The sequence below is a fragment of the Mytilus galloprovincialis genome, chromosome 8 (genome assembly GCF_965363235.1).
Source record: "Mytilus galloprovincialis chromosome 8, xbMytGall1.hap1.1, whole genome shotgun sequence".
Lineage (NCBI taxonomy): Eukaryota > Metazoa > Mollusca > Bivalvia > Mytilida > Mytilidae > Mytilus > Mytilus galloprovincialis.
The window spans coordinates 18,240,208-18,260,235 of NC_134845.1; the positions used below are offsets into that span (position 1 = coordinate 18,240,208).

Here is a 20,028-nt window from a genome sequence, read left to right on the forward strand (position 1 = left end):
GTTCCGTTAGTCTTATCTAAAATCAAATGCCTAAAAAGCAATACATGATTCGCTTGTGGACTTTGTAATAGTGTATCGTTGCAGTTATCTGATTAGCTATTACATTTTTAAAGACTATTACACCGTCCGCCGTCGACCAATTGACGATAACATAAATCAAGCTTGTCTCTTTTAAAATTACAAAAAATAGATAAAGAAAGCTTTGCGTAGGGTGATAATTAATGTGATATAATTTGGGCAAGTTTACAGAAATCATTACCTGCATCAATAACGAATGAATTTAAAATGAAATGGTGCTTATCAGTTTACTTAAAGCGATTTCTGGGTTAATCCATATATGTCATTGTGCTGATTGCATTTGTTAATTGCGTGAATTGCGTGGCAACTTGTGAAAATGATCATAATTTGCTTATGTACGTTCACCTTTTTTAACAGGATTTTCCACAGAAAAATCGGTTGGAAGGTTAAAGGTTGGTGCGACCATTTAAAAGTGTATACCCACTGCACTAAAATTTTTAAATAAATTTGGACTTGGATTGAGAGTTGTCTCATGGGCACTCATACCACATCTTCTTATTTATATTATTGATGTTAGAATGCTGCCAAACATTGTCCATGCCCTTTACTCATGAACCGTTCAATTAAAGCTTTTAAAATTTTAATTTGTCGTAACTGATGCCAAAATGGAGGTCAAGCTTGATATTGACGATTTTTACTATTTCTGATCATGAGGTATGCTTCTTGAAAGATTTAACAATTGTGTTTCCAGTCGTGTCCCTGCGTTAACCCCATAACATTTTTTTTTACTAAAATTCGAAGTAGACGGTGCACAATACAGTCATTATCATTTATGATAAGGAATCCGAGAAAGATTAATTAATATTTATATCAGTGACAGATAAAAAAAAAGGGGGGGATCCGGCGGTCTGAAACCCTGTTTTAACTATCAATGCATTTGTATGGGAACATACATTCTGAATCCCCTTTTCTCCTGGATTTGACCCCCTCTCCATTTAAAAATGACTGGAAACCCCAATGTATATTAATTGGTTTGTGAGGAGATTCGCTTACAAAACCGGCGAAACATATTGTACCGGTACAACGGACGGACGGAAAAACGGACTTCATTATCACTATACACATCGAGTGTCAAAGAGACAGCTCTGCATCCAAAACAAAGTGAAGGAACTGTGATCAATTAGAAAAATATGTTTCTAGTAAAGCTACATTGGAAAAAATCTAATTTTTATTAATCTGTTCATATTCTTTCATTCAAAACCAGTCAGAGAGGTCTTCTTATCCTAAAAATAAAAATAAACATTTTTTACCATGTATGTGTATAAATATTGTTCTTTTTTTCAAATTGATTTGCATATGTATTTCAATATGAAACACATAAATAATTGTACTTATTTTTGTTAACAAACATTGAGTGTGCTAAATTTAAGAGGCACATGTCAATGTCTGTTTTTGAAGTCACATGGATGACCCAAACAATAGATATTATTTATCTATGAATGTATATGTAACTTGTTATTGTATGATAGGAGGAGATCATAATGAAATGTATCTCAAATTGATTCGAAAAGTAAAACTAAACAACAAAAAAATAGGAAAAAAGTTCACAACTCAAATAAACTTATAAAGTCCCTAAAACTCAATGATGTGTGGAGAACCAAAAATCCAACTAAAGTTCAATTAACATGGAGCAGAAAAGATAGGTCAGAGTCAACACGAATAGATTATTTTTTAATAGCTCCAGAAGTATTCAAAAATTGTGTTTCATGTGACATTATACCAATAGTATTACAATACACAGACAACAACTGTGTTTCTTTAAAAATAAATCTAAACAGAGGCAAAAAAAAGGGTACTGGAAATTGAACAGCAGTGTACTTCAAAATGAAGACTATGCTGAAATAATTAGGAAAATAATTTAAAAATTTAAAAACAAAGCTAAAACAAGAACAGATCTTGACATACTGTGGGACAATTTCAAAATATAAATTAGAGACCAGACAATAAGCTATTGCAAAACAAAAGCTAAGAATAAAAAAAACCTAATCACCAAATTGGAAAAAAATTTAACAACATTAAATAATATTATTGACACATGCAATAATAAAAACAATAATAACATATAAAAAGAAATTGATAATATTGAAAATGAAATAGGAAAACTCTATAACGATAAAATAAAAGGGAATCAAATAAGAGTAAGGGTAAAATGGGTTGAAGAAGGAAAGAAAAATGCCGCATATTTTCTAGGGATGGTAAAATCAAGACAGAGTAGAAAAACAATAACCAAATTATATGATGATGAAGGTCAAATTACAAGAGATCAAGACAAAAGATTAAAATTAGAAGCAAATTATTATAAAAATTTATATTCTACAAAAAAACCTGAAATAGAAGCAACTAAAAAGTATTTAGATTCTCTCAAGGAATATAAGAAATTAACTGACTATGAAAGTAATGCATGTGAAGGGGAAATAACTGTTGATGAATGTACTGATGCAATTTTTAAAATGAAACTTAATAAAGCGCCCGGGATTGACGGACTAAATGTGGAATTTTACAGAACATTCTGGGATGAACTTAAATCTTTCAGTCTCCACTTTTAATCACTGCTACAAAAAAAGAGAACTATCTAACACTCAGAAAATTGGCTTAAAATCTTTAATTTATAAAAAGAATGATCCCTTTTCTCTAGACAATTATAGACCTATTACTCTTTTAAACTATGATGCTAAATTACTTGCTTATGCCTTAGCACAAAGATTAAAACTCCTGCTACCAAAGATAATACATACTGATCAAAAAGGATATGTCAAAAATAGGTATATTGGTTTCAACATTAGACAAATACAAGATGTCATAGACTATTCTGAAACCTTCAAAATTGATGGGGCAAATTTATTTCTTGATTTTACAAAAGCATCTGATTCATTAGAATGGGACTTCATGTTTGAGACTTTAATAAAAATTGGATTTAAAGATAATTTTATAAGGTGGGTTCAGACAATGTACTCTGATATTAAAGGATGCATTATTAATAATGGATGGGTTTCCTCCCGTTTTAGGGCATCTCGTGGATCGACAAGGATGTCCGTTATCATCGTTACTATTTGTTCTAGTTGTAGAAGTTATGGCAATAAATATAAGGGAAAATAAAAACTTAAAAGGACTAGAAATAAAATTAGACGGTAAGAGTAATACCCTGAAAATCTGTCAATTAGCTGACGACACTACTCTATTTCTTCAATCAAAAAACGATGTATCTCTAGCAATTAATTTAATAGAAATACTTGGTACTCTCTCAGGTTTGAAATTGAATAAAACAAAAACTGAAGGAATATGGCTTGGTCGATTAAAACACAGTCGGGAAAAATTTGAAAATATAAATTGGTGTACTGCACCAATCAAAAGCCTCGGAATTTACTTTGGTTACAATAAACAAGAATGTCAAAGACTTAACTTTGAAAAACAACTGTTAAAAAGTAAAAAAAATAATATCTGATTTGAGTAAAAGAAATCTTACTATCATAGGAAAAATAGTTGTCATCAAATCTTTGGTTTTACCAAACCTAACATATGTTGCATCATACAGTATTATTCCTAAGTAAATGTTGCAAGACTTTATAAAACTTTAATATACAATTTTATTTGGAAAGGCAAAAGAGATATAATAAAAAGATCAACACTTTCAAATGATTTTTTGGAAGGTGGACTTAAGATGACAGACATTGATGCTTATTTAAAATCACTGCATATCAACTGGATTCCTAAATTAAGTGAAAATAAAAATGACAACTGGACAATTATTCCCAAATTTTACTTTAACAAATTAGGAAGAAATCTTCTTATATTTAAAATGAATTTAAAGAATATAAATGACATTGATAAAAGTAAGTTACAATATTTACCGGACTTCTACAAACAACTGATTAAAGATTTGATAAGTGTAAAGAGAGGTAATACAAAATATCCCAAAAATTTTCTTGAAATTAGAAGACAAGTTTTGTGGGGTAATGATAATATCCGGTTTAATGGACAATGTTTAAACTTTGAAGATTGGATAAAAAGTGACATTATCAACATAAATGATGTAATTGATGAACAGGGCAATATCTCTGAAACTATCATTTTAACTAAATTAAAATATAAACAAAATTGGATACGGCAAATATATATGTTAAAAAAAGCAATACCAATTGATTGGAAAACAATTCTTTGCACTGATGATTCATTCAAAACTAAAGAGAAAGTTATAAATGACTTAAAAATTATGCACAGGACAATTACTCCCTTAATGAGTACAAATGAATTCTATAAAATATTCACACTGAAAGATAGTTGTGATAAACCAAATGGTTTTCTTATGTGGGAAAAAATATTTGAGAAACACTTAAATTCTAAATTGAAAAATATTTTATTTTTTATTTTTCAATATCTCCCTGATAATAGATTGAAAATATTTAGATGGAAACTTATTCACTACATACTGCCAAGTAATGAACTTTTAAAAAAGTGGAAGATTACTGACGACAACTTATGTAAGCATTGTAAAAAAAAAGGAAGACTATGAACATTTTTTTGTCAATTGCTGTTATAATAATGACTTTCTAAAAATAGTAATGAAATTAATGAAATCCCTAGGTATTGAAAAAGATATTATAAGCCTTGAAAATTTAGTAACAGGGTACAAAATTAAGATTTAGCATACTTTGAAATTAACTACATATTAACTATAATATCCTTCTCAATATACAAATCCCATTTTGTCTCAAAAAAGAAAACAAAAAAAATAAACATTTTAAAAACATTTCAGAAAGAAATTTCAGAAATTATTGTAATCAACAATTTTAATAACAAAAAAACTAATCAGATAAGTCTAAAGACAAATAGATTCATTGCAAAGATTCAATTGAATCAGGACTAATCTTTGTACGAAGCACACCACATTGTGTACAAAATTGTTTATTGTACACAAGCCAAATATGGTAATATTTATGATCAAGTTCAACCATGCACGTTCAATGTTTGTAAGCATGTTCAGCCATGCATGAGTCACCGTATGTAAATTATACTGCATTTTTTTTAAATGTGTATTTGGATGGAGAGTTGTCTCATTGGCACTCACACCACATCTGCCTTTATCTATTTACAAAAGATAAAAATAATTGTTATGGTATAAATGTATCTGTACGTTTATTAATTAATGTGGAAAAATAATGTATCCAACTTGTTAAACTTTAATTATTTGTGCATTACACATATACATTTCGACGAAAAAAGATCAGTAGATAACTAAAGAAAACTTGAATAGTAAACTCACCATATATAATCGTTAAATCCAGTGGATAATATTTATATTTAGACGACACACATCAAAACTATACCCGATAACGCACATGCGAAAAACAACACTGTGCCCAATATTAATGGAAACGCGGATCATACCGATAACGGAGTTGATTCCAGAAAAAATAAATACTATGAAAAAGAGAAAAAGAAACAAAATGTAATGTATGTGTATAATCACAATAATTTATCAAATACATTTTGTGAAATGTCTTATGTTATGAATACTAATATTATGAATAAATAATATCTTGCCAAATAGTGCTTCCCTTAACTATTAGGTAAGCTAACATGAGGGATACAAAGTTAAAGCTGTAAACTAAGTAAATTGTTACAGCAAATATGCAATAAAGATATTGTTACGTTGGGGGAAAAAAATATTTAGAAAAATGCCACCTGCTAATGCATCGTAAATAACTTTGAAATCACCACTAGAATACAGTGAAATAAGACTGATCATACAGTTTCAAAATATACAAGCGAGACTGATCGTACAGTGAGAAATTCAAACAAGTGTAATTTTCTTATTTCTGGCTTCACATATCTGATTGAAACTTTTACCAGCACTTGAAATATACTTCATTTAGTTAATTAAGTCTGGTTTTTACGTTAATTTGTACACTAAGGGGGTAAAAAGATTGTTTTGAGGTTCACCGACTGATTTACCTTATTGATGCACTTGAAAATGTCTTGATTAAGGCAAAGATACGAATAATGAATATGCGGAATATAATTCTAAACCATTTGAGAATATCGAGGTCAGCTGAATTAAGCATTAAGCAATGTACAGATAATCAACTTACCGTTTAATTCAGTATATCCATCAAATTCAAAATGTCATCCAAAAAGTTCTCGCTTCGAAGATTGCGACTCCCGGACAGTGTACAGATTATTATCTACACTGTGTTATTGGGAGATTAAAGGATAAAAAAACTTGATTTAAAAAAGAAAAATACAAAGCTTTAGGGGTGCACCCTGGATATAACATTAATAAAAAGTAGAAATAGGATACCATAATTAACAAGATAAAACACTGTGTTTACGTTTGAAAAAATCCAATTGAATTCCGGAGGTAAACTATGTAAATAAACTTAAAGTTATTATCAACTATTTAGTACCTGATAAATCATCTGCATTTGATCCTAGATCAGAATGTCCAGCTGAAATACCATAAAAAAAGAAATAATTACGATTAACTCATGTCGAAAATAAAATGAAAACGTCATGACTAAGAAATAAAACGACAATAAGTCAAACAGCAGTACATGAAACATAGCATAGCATAGAAACTAAAAACGGAGCAACATGAATCCCTCCAAACATCGGGTGTTATATCAGGTTCTTTGGAAGGGCGAATAGATCCTGCTTCACGTGTTTCACCTGTCGTGTTGCTCATGTAATTACCTAAAACACTCATCCTAGATATTAGGATTAAAATTGTGTACGCCATACTCGCAGGTTGTCTACAAAAGACTCGGCAGTAAGGCTCAACCCCAAAAAGTGAATAAGGCAAATGCAGAACGTAGTTGAAGAGGATTGAGGACCTAATATTCCTGAACGATCGGCTAAAATAGCAAAGGTATTCTTGGAAAAATATCCTTAGACTTTTGACAAATGAAAATTCATAATTATGACTATATCAATGATAATTAATATAAACACGGGAATGGTAAGTGCATGACAGTGATGACCTTGGGAAAAGCACTCCACAATTAGTGCCATTGCCTCAGAGGTGTTGAAAAAAACCTTATCAAAGTTTCCAGAATTAAAATTTCGTTTACAAAAGATTTACTGGTGGCGCTTAAATTGAAAAACATCGAAGGGCAAAACAAAACACGAAGTTAAAGAACATTAAGGAATAAAAAAAAACTTCAAAATTTTGCCAAAAGCAGCTACGGTACAGCTTGTGTAGAAATTCAGCAGGTCATATTCGGGGGAAAAGAGATTGGAATGTAGGTTCGATTAATAGAACATATACATGATATATACGTCATCTGTGGATCAAATAGTCATTACTATTCAACCATATGATGGCGTCAGTCAAATTCACGAAGGGATCATTTCAACAGGGCGATGAAAAGTTCAAAACTATAATGCTGAAATCATTCTGGTGTCAAAATTTTTGTATTCAACCGACCCTCATGGTTAATTCCTAGATGAAGATCAAGAATACGAGGCAGATTTTACTGTGTCCCTTCAATGAGATAGATGTGTGCAATATGATCACAAAATCACAAAATTTGCAAAGTGAATAGACCACACTCGAATTTGCCCTTCACCGGAAATAGCTCTTAAATTATGCACGCCTTTATTAAGTTATTGACCAGATGGAGCAGATCGCTTGTATTCCGAACCATAAACGTTCATCTAGTGTCTTATTGATCGTCATTGTGTAGGATAAACTAGAAATTATGTCTGTTGTGTAGGTCCTTAATCACAATCCCCTTATTACAACAGTGCTGATTATCAATCATGAGAATTCAATTTGCCAAAAAAATTGTCGGACATGCATCGAACTCTTCAAGTTGTCTATTGAGAGAGCGTCGTTTATAAAGCAAAACGTGAAGTAAATGATACTACTAACTTCTTTTCTTTCTTCTTTAGATGTTTATGTATAAAGTCAGCTTCATAGAAATAAAAGAACAAGTCGATGAGTATAAGGGCACAGCAGGTTCCAATGAGAATGCACATTGATTGTTGAACAAACACATCTTCCAAACGTAATTAATATTCTGTCAATTAAGAAATCAAGCATTTCGATAATGTCAAATCAGAGGATGTTTTGTCTAAACTTGCGATTAAAGGAAACTGAAAACGTATTATTAACCTAGATTAGCAAAAATATGTATTTGAATGATCTTATCAAATTCTAATCGCCAACATATGGAGAACGCCACAACTGTCTTATGTGGAACTCTGATATTACTGATGTTGTTTTATAATTACTTGCTGATAGTTTGTCTTTAATATTTACTAGTAAAATGATTTTGACATTACGAAATTGTGTTTGGATATAACTCATATGGAATAGTCATTACATAATGGTTTTGACATTACACGATATGGTTTCGTATTGACTTGATATAGTTTTGTCATTACTCAGTATGGTTTTGTCATTATGCAATGTGGTTGTGTCATAAGTCAGTGTGGTTTTAACATTATTTGATTTGAATGTGACTTAAGGATGTACTTAGGTGAGGTAAGGTAAAAATTAAGAAATTAAGAAATAAAAATTGATACTTTCAGCTGGTAGAGCATACATTAAGGATAAAGATTAGCTAAAAGTATTGATAGGTCATGGACCTCCTTTTCAAGATATTTTAGATTTAAAATATGGCGGGAAAAGGACTCGGACTCGGACTTTTACCTTATATTGCATTGGCATCATTTGGGTCTCAAAACAAAAGAAAGAAAACCAAGAATCTTCTAACATTTTGGTAAATGTCATTTCATGAGCTATTAAGTCTTATTTGAAAAAATAAATAGGTGTTATGGGGCAAAATATTTTACATTGCAGTCATGCAGTTACCGAACATTTAACACAAATTCCAAAACCTCAACTAAGTACATCCTTAACGTTATGAAATTGTTTCATAACGTGGCTTTGTTATTTTGTAATGATTATTTGCCTATTCTTTATATGGTTTTAACATTACATAATGATGTTTAAAAATTTGACGATTTTACACTACATGACGTATTTGTCTCATTCATTTGATGTGGCCCTGTCATTCGTTGATATGGTTATCCCATTATAATAAGCTTTCAAAATAAGTTCGGGTTACTGTTCAATTAAAACTTTCAGTTAGTCTTCAATTTCGAATTCAAGCCATTATTAGAATCAAAGTTCTAGTTAGCATTACGTTTCGAGTTGAAAGTTGGAGTCACATTTAAAGGTAAAATTCTAGTTACAACTTTCAATTTGAGTCTGAGTAAAGCCTCGGTCACACCTTACCGGGTAGCTCGAACGGACGACTAACGGATAACTTTTTTTTCAATCCGTTCATGTCCGTTAGACGTCCGGCCTTATCCGTTAGACGTCTGTCCATATCCGTTGCATGTCCGTTAAGCGTACGTTTTATCCGTCGACGTCCGTTCTGTCCGGTGGTAACTTTTGAGCTAATAAATTGTCCGTTGAAAATTTCGCGTCAGAAAAGCCAATTATTGTTATGCCAGATTTCTTAAGGTTCATGAATTCTTATATTATTCATAACCGATCTTAGACTAAAGCCACGTCTTCACAATCATGCAGCTCTTATTCAGGCCAGACACTGCCCTTTGGCATCATTTTGAAAAACAAACCCAAACCAGTTACACAGTAACATTTTGAATATTTATGCGATTTACATGTATTATAATGTCGCCTTTAATTTTTCTGTAGAACTTGTTCATCCGTTTTATCCAGTACGCTTCCGTTAAGTGTCCGTTCTATGCGTTATTCGTCCGTTGGATGTACGTTCGACATCTGTTCTGTCCGGTACGTTTCCGTTTCTCGTACGCTGCATATCCGGTGTGTGTCCGTTATGTATTCGTTACACGTCCGTTTTATTCGGTCAGTACATCAACGGACTCTCAACAGATAATTTTTTAACGGACAACTTTTATTTTCATCCGTTAGCCGTCCATTTGTGCTATCTGGTAAGGTGTGACCGAGGCTTAACTTTCAAATTGAAGTCTCATTAAGATTAAGATTTCGAGTTGAAATTCTCTATAGCGGACCAAGGGCTGCTTTTGCTCGGGCTTCCGAAAAGAGGGCTCCGGAGAATGTGTACAAAAGATAAACAATGTACAACTTTGTCCTTGTTTGGCTTTATAAAAAATTTCATATGAGAGTCACTGATGAGTCTTATGTAGACGAAACGCGCGTCTGGCGTGCTAAATTATAATCCTTGTACTTTTGATAACTATTTACACCACTGGGTCGATGCCACTGCTGGTGGACGTTTCGTCCCCGAGGTTATCACCAGCCCAGTAGTCAACACTTCGGTGTTGACATGAATATCAATAATGTGGTCATTTTTTTTAAATTTCCTGTTTACAAAATGTTGAATTTTTCGAAACACTAAGGATTTTCTTATCCCAGGCATAGATCACATAAGCCGTATTTGACACAACTTTGTCCTTGTTTGGCTATATAAATATTTTGATATGAGCGTCAATGATGAGTCTTATGTAGATGAAACGCGCGCATCGCGTACTAGATTATAATCCTGGTACTTTGAATAACTATTTACAATAGTGGGTCGATGCCACTGCTGGTGGACGTTTCGTCCACGAGGGTATCAACAGCCTAGTAGTCAACATGTTAACATGTCGGTGTTAACATGAGTATCAACGTCAACGTGGGCCTTTCTTTGAGATATGTAAGTAGTTATGCGGAATAACTGTCTGCCTATAATGCGACGGACAGACGTACAGTGGTGAAACAATATGCCCCCTTTCAGTTGTGGGGGCATAAAAAACAGTTTCAATTAGCTGACTCGATTGATCGGTACGCTTGGGTAATATAAATCCATCTGGGTGATCTCATGTGCCCCAGAAAGGTAAAGAGATTCTGCTCAACGTTCGGCACCCGTCGTTTTATTCGGGAAAGTACAAACCCAGTGATTTGGTTTTATTTGGCAGTTAACTTAGAGGAAAAGATGAGGGTATTATGGTTACGACAACTTGAACATATCCGTCGTCACATGTGAAAAAGATATTCAAAAAGAAATCTCAATTAGTACGAGGTAGATGAGATAATTCAATTGATAAAAATAAAAGATTGATATTCGAATTTGCTGAAATGAACATGGGCTTTGCTCATTGTTGAAGGCCGTACGGTGACCTATAGTTGTTAATGTCTGTGTCATTTTGGTCTTTTGTGGATAGTTGTCTCATTGGCAATCATACCACATCTTCTTTTTTTATATTCACGCTAAAAATATTGGATAATTCTTATTTTATAGTATTGATGTTTTGTCGGTTTGTCCGAGCTTTCAACTCCCCGCACCCAATTCCGTGTAACGTGAGTGTGAGTTGATATAAAGTGTCTCATTTGTTAACAATTAAGTACAAGTCTATTGATTTGTGTGGAGCCTACGACATCACTGTAGCGGCAGTGAGACACAACAAACCTTTATTCCGTCATCGATAGTGGCGTCGACGTCTCCATCGTTTAGATTGTTAGGTTTCTAGTTTTTTTTACATTTTTCATTTCGGGACCTTTTATAGCTTACTATAGGGTATGGGTTTTGCTCATTGTTGAAAACCATACAGCCTTTTTTAAGCTAAATATTACCGATTGAAACTGTTTTGACATGATACATTTGTAAACCATCATGAAGTGTTTTAAAACTTGTAAAAAGGTCATTTCTCACTATCAAGAAAAAAGCATCTACAGAAAAACATTTTTATTTTTTTTACCGATAAATGTATCTACAAATGTACAGCCGGTCAACATAACGTTCTACACTGACAGCAGTACTAGCAGGCGAAACACAGGGTTCCGCGGAATATTTTACAAAATTATATAATACTGCTTCTCTTTGAGAACTAAGGAGAAAAACGGCTTAGTTTGTGGATATTCCAATAAATGTCCGAAATACTGTAAACTGTGAGTACTTTTGTATTATTATTGTCTGTCGTTTCCCTTTTTCATACCAAATAACTCTGAACAATCACTCGAACTTTAATTTAAATTTAAATCATTGGATAGCGATACCCTTCCAAAGCACATTAAAAAAAAATTATTAAAATCTTTTTAAAAATAAAACGTATTTTTTTCCGAAATGGTCACGTGATTTTACCTCATCAAGAAAGGGGAGAACAACATCAAAGAATGACAGGACCACATTAAATAATGAAACAAACACATCATGTAATGTAAAATCGTCAAATTTATAAACACCATTACGTAATGTTAAAAACATATAAAGAATAGAAATTATCTTTAACAAAGTTACCAAAACTACATCATCTAATGAACATAAGGTAACATAGTGTAAAGTCACATTCGCATCAAGTAATGTTAAAACCACATTGACTAATGATAAAACCACATTAAATAATGGTGAAACCACATCGAGTAATGACAAAACCATATTGACTAATGACAAAACTATATCAAGTCAATACGAAACATTATCGTGTAATATCGAAATATCATTAAAAAATTGAAAACAACACGTTTAATATTTTTTTGCGTCCAATACGCTTTTCTGGATTTACCTTCATTAGAAACGCTCAAAGCCGAACATTAAAAATCCAAAGATATATTAGTACCGAAACCGTTGAAGAGCTGTATGTAAAAAAAAAACTAAAATAAATAGCCAAATTCATCTTAAAACTTCTTTGCTTAACGGAATTGAAACCTTAGTTTCTTAATAATTTTTAAATTTATAAACGGACATTTTTAGTTAAGTTTGTTAAATCAGAGCTGAAGTACTGACTACTGAGCTGATGATACCCTCGGGGACTAATAGTCCAACAGCAGAGATATCGACCCAGTGATGTAAAAAATTGAATACAACACGTTTAACAATTTCTTGCGTCGGAAGCGCTTTTCTGAATTAACCTTCATCAGGAACGCTCAAAGCCAAACATTTGAAATCCGAAATGTATTAGTACCGAAACCGTTGAAGAGCTATATTAAAAAAAACTAAAATAAATAGCCAAATTCATCTAAAGCCAACTTTGCCTAGGGAATTGAAACCTTAGTTTCTTAATAATTTTTAAATTTTTAATCGGACAATTTTAGTTAAGTTTGTTAAATCATTGCAGTGCCAAAGTACTGACTACTGAGCTGATGATACCCTCGGGGACTAATAGTCCACCAGCAGAGGTATCGACCAAGTGATGTAAAAAATTGAAAACAACACGTTTTATAATTTCTGGCGTCCAAAGCGCTTTTCTGGATTTGCTTTTATCAGGAACGCTCAAAGCCAAACAATTTAAATCCGAAGATGTATTAGTACCAAAACCGTTGAGGAGCTATATGTAAAAAAAAAACCTAAAATAAATAGCCAAATTCATCTAAAGCCATCATCTAAAGCCAACTGTGCCTGAGGGAGTTGAAACCTTAGTTTCTAAATCATTTTAAAATTTATAAACGGACAATTTTAGTTAAGTTTGTTAAATCATGTCAGTGCTGAAGTACTGACTACTGAACTAATGATAACCTCGGGGACTAATAGTCCACTAGCAGAGTTATCGACCTAGTGATGTAAAACAATTGAAAACAACACGTTTTATAATTCTTGCGTCCGAAGCGCTTTTCTTTAATAGTTATTCCACAAGGACGCGGTGTGTAAGTGTAAGATCACCCCGATGGCCGGAGGCCAGAGGGTGATCTAACACTGACACACCAAGTCCGACTGGGATAACTATTTTACATCCCAGCTGTTTTAGATTAGACGAAAAACCTTTTACAATTCATCAAATCTGGTTTAGAACGCCACACAACCATAACAATGTACTTTATATATTACTATATGATGTATACCCTTTTTGACCCCCAAACACGATGAGTTGATATCAAACAATGTCAACTCGCTCCACTTGCCAATCGGCCCACACCATATCGCCACTTTATAAAAATATCCTCCCACTCTTGTTTACCGACTTGCCCCACTTTGAAAAAGTGTAAAATCAAATTGAACAATCAATGAATCAGTCTGAAAACTCACTAATTAACGAAAAAGGTTAAAACCCAACTGAATGCAGGTCTGACAACTCGCCCCACTTATAAAAAGATTTTGCTTCCTTTTAGTATGTCAAATTACTATTTTTTCGTATCCAGTCGTCCTGGTGTAGTGTTATGTATCGTGGCTTGATTAATAAAGATAAAAAAAAATGTATCGTGGCTTGATATGCTAAAGGTCTTGAGTTCGAATCCCAGCATATACACTGGATTTTTTTTACGTGAATTTTGATAGATAGTCTTTTCCGTATAATTAAGTCTCCCATCAATCTTTAGTTTATGCATTGGGGTCTATTAAGGGGTATTTTGGGGGGGTAGCAAGGAGGGAGGGGTTTACTAAAGAACCCTATGGGATTTTATTTTCTAAAATTTTCAAATGAATATAACTTGAAAACTGTAAGTGATAGATACATGCAGTCTTCAGAAATGATTAAAGGACAATAAAACAAATCACATGCAATATCATCTCGACCCCCTTCAGTTTGAGAATATGCTTTTATCTTGTAAACGGTCCAGATTCCAACCCCTAAACCATATATATTCTTGAATGGGACGATAAAACAAATCAAATTAAAGTAAAGGGAAGTCCCCGGGGGTCATCCCCACCCCGTTCAATTTGAGAATGTGCTATTATCTTGTAAACGGTCCAGATCCCCATCCCTAAACCTATATATTCTTGTAGGGGACAATAAAACAAATGAAATGAAATAAAAGGGAAGTTCCGAGGGGGTCACCCCACCCCCTCTGGTTTGAAAACTTGTAAACAGTCAACATCCCCACCCCTAAACCATATATATTCTTTTAGGGGACAATAAAACAAATGAAATGAAATAAAAGAGAAGTCCCTATTGGGTCACCCTACCCCCTCTTGTTGAAAAACTTTAAAACGGTCAACATCCCCACCCCTAAACCATATATATTCTTGTATGGGACATTAAACTAATCACATAAAATTAAAGGGAAGTCCCTGGGGGTCACCCCCACCCCGTTCAATCTGAGAATGTTCTATTATCTTGTAAAAGGTCCAGATCCCCACCCCTAAACCATATATATTCTTGTAGGGGACAATAAAACAAATGAAATGTAATGCCTGGGAAGTCCCGAGGGGGTCACCCAATCCCCTTTTGTTTGAAAACTTGTAAACGGTCAACATCACCACCCCTAAACCAGATATATTCTTGTATGGGACAATAAAACAAATCAAATGAAATGCAGGTAAAGTACCTGGGGGTCACCACCAACCCCTCCTGTTTTAATACTTGTAAATGGTGGAGATCCCCACCCCTAAGCCATATATATTCTTGTATGGGATAAAAAAAATCAAATCAAATGAATATGGGACCATATGAATGGCGAGTTATTGGAGATTTGTTTGGGAGACTTCGTAACAGCATCCTGTTACAATTACTTCTTGTTAATTATAAGTTTTATAGTGGATTTGACATTCCCGCCAAAATGTTACAGAACAAAGGAAAGTATGCATAAAAAAAGCTCAAACTGGGGTGATCTGTTAGAACAAAGGAGCTGTGATGTAAGGATTAACCTTCATCAGGAACGCTCAAATCCAAAGATGTATTAATGACTATTCCATATTGAGTTATATTGAAAAATCATTACGTAATGTCAAAACCCTATTAATTTAAGACAAAATATCAAGAAGTTATAGTATAACAACATAACGTAATAGCAGAGATCCACATTAGACAGTTGTGGAGTTCCATAGACATAGCTTTTTTCACCTCCCATGTTTTGTAAATATCTCGAAATCGATATTATCATGTTCACCAATTTGTTTTTAAACGAACGTCCACAGTTTGTCAAGCGCTTATATTGTTGGGGGTCTCCTTTGAGTAAGAAAATACTTAGCTCACCTTTTTTTTGTTTCCTCGCTTTTTTTTCCTTTTTCTTCATTTCGAGTTTTTTCTCTTCTTCTAATTCCTTCCTTCTAGATTTCAACTGATCTTCAATAACACTTTCTTCATCGGATGATGTATCTAAACTGATACTCTGATCATGATTTGTCACACCTATATGTGGTTTCACGCCAGATTCTTCTGTTATCACTTCCGTTTTCTTAGGAGATTCCAGACTCGAATCTTTCAAAAAAATGAAATCATAGTACAATTCATGACTACCCTACGTATAACAGTACCAATGTTTAAACAATGCCGGTATATGAATTAAACGATAATTACTAAAAAAGTAAAACTGAATCGCTGGAAAGTACTACGATTAAATCTGAAATTTCAAAGTCGGTTCCGGGTCGTGAAACATCTTAACATAAAACATGGTCGCAATAATCTTGCTTTAGTGTCCAATGATACACTTCTTCATGGTATTCTAGTGTACCAAACAATACTTTAATATAGCACTGTAGTATATACAAGATTTCTACCAAACAAAACTACATTAAAGAAGCATAGTTTCTTTGAATATAAAGATAATAACTTCATTCCATGTAAAATGAAAATTGTTAGTCGGGCGATAAGGAAAAACAAAACCTCATTTTAGTTTATAAAGATCAACAAGGAGCGGAATAAAGTCTGAGTCAATACCTCGGGCTCAATAACGTTCATAAAAAAAAGAACAGTAAAAACAGGAACAGTGAATTAATTTGTAACGAGATGTTCATAACAGGATATAAGTTGATTCTGGATTTGTAACTCATCATGGTTATCTCACATACCAAATACCAAAAATAAGCCCAATATCCAAAGGCGTTAAGATAAAAAGTCCGTATAACTGTGATTTTCAACAATTTATCAAAGTTCAATGCCCGTAATTTCGGCTAAAATTAGCGGAGCAGAATGAAACTTTAACTTGATCTGTAACTCATCATGGTTAACTAACATACCAAAAGTCAGAGCAATGTCTCAAGCCGCAGATAAAAAGTCCGCATAATTGTGATTTTCAACAATTTTAAAGTCTAAAGCCCGGCCCGTACATTTGTAATTTCGGCAAAAATTAGTGGAGCGGAACGAAACATAAGGTGGTATGGGTGTCTTTCTCCATCTTTGATTGTAAAAAACAGAGAATCTAAGGTCCACATTTTCAATTTTCAAATGCAGATAATTAATGTGAATTTGCATTTAAAAGAACAAATTTATAAGACTATATATAACTTATAAATATTAATATTTGAAAAAGTGTTGATTAGTTCTGTTTGAATTTTAATATTTTTAAATTGGCATTTTTAGGGGAGGTAACTCTTAAAAAGTGCATTTTCTGAAGGAATCTACATGGAATTTTGCTATTTCGTATTTTAGCTGGAAAAGCTTCACGGTGACCCTATCTTTTCTTTTGATATTCTCAAAGCATTTTAGAAAAGCTATCTTCTCGTATTTTATTTTACAATTCTATCATTTAGTTTAGCTTCTAATCACATAATGGTGATTTTCCTGTATAATCCATACAAAATGTGTTATTTTGTCACGACCTGTAGCTTGAGAACATGCACGGTGACCTATCAATTTTATGATATGTTTGAACATATATCAATAGATTCTTCGTTTTGGCAAAGTATGAACAAATTCTATCATTTTTAATTTAGGCTCCCATACCACCTTAAACGCGACCTGTAACTCATCATGGTTAACTGTCATACCAAAAATTAGACCGATATCTGGAAGCGCTTAGAAACAAAGTCCGTATAATGGTTTGTTGCGGCATGACGGAATGACGGAATGACAGAATGACCAAATTATTGAATGACGGAATGACAGAATGACGTAATGACAGAATGATAGAATGACGGAATGACAGAATGACAGAATGACAGAATGACAGAATGACGGAATGACAGTATGACGGTATGACAGAATGACGGAATGACGGACAAGGGTTACACTTTATGGCACCGACAACTTCGTTGCGGGGCCATACAAATCTTTTTACAGAAAGGTAGAATTATCTAGTGATTGTTTTAGCATTGAAAATACTTAACTACGGAAATATATATACCATGTATTTGATTTGATGTAAATCTAATAAATATTCAATTGAATTACCTTGATGGTGTCCTGGTGGTTCATCATATTTCATCTCTACAATATTTGTGAATATTCATTAAATTAACGAAACTTTTCTGGGAAAATAAATTTCTTTTTTACTCTTTTTGTGTTCACGTGAATTCACAGGTATTAACATATATTTATCTTATTGTACAATAATCAAGCAAGTATAATGAATAAGCGTAATACGGTATAACAGTATTAAATCTGTGGAATTAAGTATGATAATATGTTTTCATTAGTATTATGATAGTAGTGGTAATAGTGCAAAAACATATATGTACGTACATAAGATATAACGGTATACATATACACATAAAGAATACAAACATATGTATGTTGATTTACACTATTAAACTTTAGTCAGTGCAGGGATGGAGAATAATTTGTATACTTTCACATTGATTTTTCTGTAGAAATATTATTTTCTAAAATCGAGCTTTATTTCATGTAATTTTGAAGACCAATTGTGAAAGGTTTTATATCTTGCCTCTTAGTTATTTCGATGAAATCAAGGATTTTACATTAAGTTTTAGACAAATCCTTGAAATTCTCTGTTTTATTTCTTGAAATTTTTTTTTTATTTTTTTTAATAAAATAAATCTTTTATTGCACATTTATCTGCTGTTTACAACTTACTCAACTCACAGCATTCAGTCGGGTATCCCTGTAAATTAGTTACTGTTTAACCAGGGAGATTATACAGTAAAATTATTATATTTTAAATATGATTAGTTTTACAATAATAATGTATAAATACATTGATTTTGACAATTTGTTTGTTACAGTTTCCTCACATTACGTTATTTACGGAATTTGTACTATCTATTGTCCGATATTGTTTATAAGTTAATCGTTGACCTTAGGTAGCAATACACAGTTAGGAGTTAAGATTCGCATTTTGGCCCCTCTGGATTTTTCAAATAGGAAAGTTATTGTGTAATAAAATTCATTTTTAGACAGCTGAGTGCTAATTTAGCCTTCAAAGATGGTTTATAAGAGCATCAAGATTATTTTTTACATGTTTTATGGGCTGTTTTCTGTTTGACAATCCGTATTTTCATAGCTAGACCGGTCATCGGTCCAGAAATTAATGTAATGTTTACAAACACTTTTTTTTCTACACGAAGTTTTTGACGCAATTTTACAAAAAAATGAGATGAAAGACATATAATTTTCATTGGATTTGCTGAATGATATATGTACACAGTTTCAGAAAAGGTATTACTTCAAGCGATTGAAATTCTACTTTTAGCCAAATTTTGGGGAAATATGTGACATCTTTTACCCCCTTTTTGCAATATTTTATAACAAATAAATGCAGGTTGTTGCCATGGATACACCCAAAATAAATTATATTTTACCATTTTATATACTGGATATAAAATCTATGGAAGATTCTGATTACATACATATACCCATACATGACACAGACAGTAAGCTTGATATTGCAAGAAAGCAATGAAAAGGGGATGGTAAAATTTATAAGGGCAAATTTTAACATTTTTTCCTAACTGTTTATTGCTACCTTAACCTTGATCAAAACAAGTTCAAGTTGAGATGATCGGATCAATTTATAATTTTCATAGAGGCCAAATGCGAGAGGAATTTTGATATGTACTTTGTCAAAAATCCAGAATTGAGATTGTGCCAAATGTCGGTTTCATTAAGACAACCCCAAAGAAAAGATTCCATAGATTATGGCGCTACTTATACAAAATATACACAATTGATAGGTTATCAGTTCAATTTCAACGAATAGAGTGTTTGTACTAAAACGTCAAATGAATAATTCTATATTGAAACCAACATAGCTTAGTGTTTGAGAAAGCAAATTTACAGATCTTACATTGTTGTGTTGATGTTTAGACGAGTTATAGATATATATATATATAAACAACTCGTCTCAATAAACTAGACGTACTTATATATATATATATATATATATATATATATATATATATATAAAAGAGT

At 32.6% G+C, this 20,028-nt stretch overlaps 1 protein-coding gene across 1 annotated transcript in view; it reads right to left on the bottom strand.

The window, feature by feature from the left end:
- Nucleotides 1-18,085, bottom strand: part of LOC143042976 (GTPase IMAP family member 5-like) — a 33,301-nt gene extending 15,216 nt beyond the window's left edge. The window contains exons 1-3 of the mRNA XM_076215476.1: nucleotides 18,052-18,085; nucleotides 15,916-16,140; nucleotides 6,483-6,524 (exon numbers count right to left, since the gene is read on the bottom strand). Coding sequence (XP_076071591.1) covers nucleotides 6,483-6,524; nucleotides 15,916-16,140; nucleotides 18,052-18,085 — 301 coding nt within the window. The remainder of the gene's footprint in view (nucleotides 1-6,482; nucleotides 6,525-15,915; nucleotides 16,141-18,051) is intronic.
- Between the last annotated feature and the right edge of the window lie 1,943 nt (nucleotides 18,086-20,028).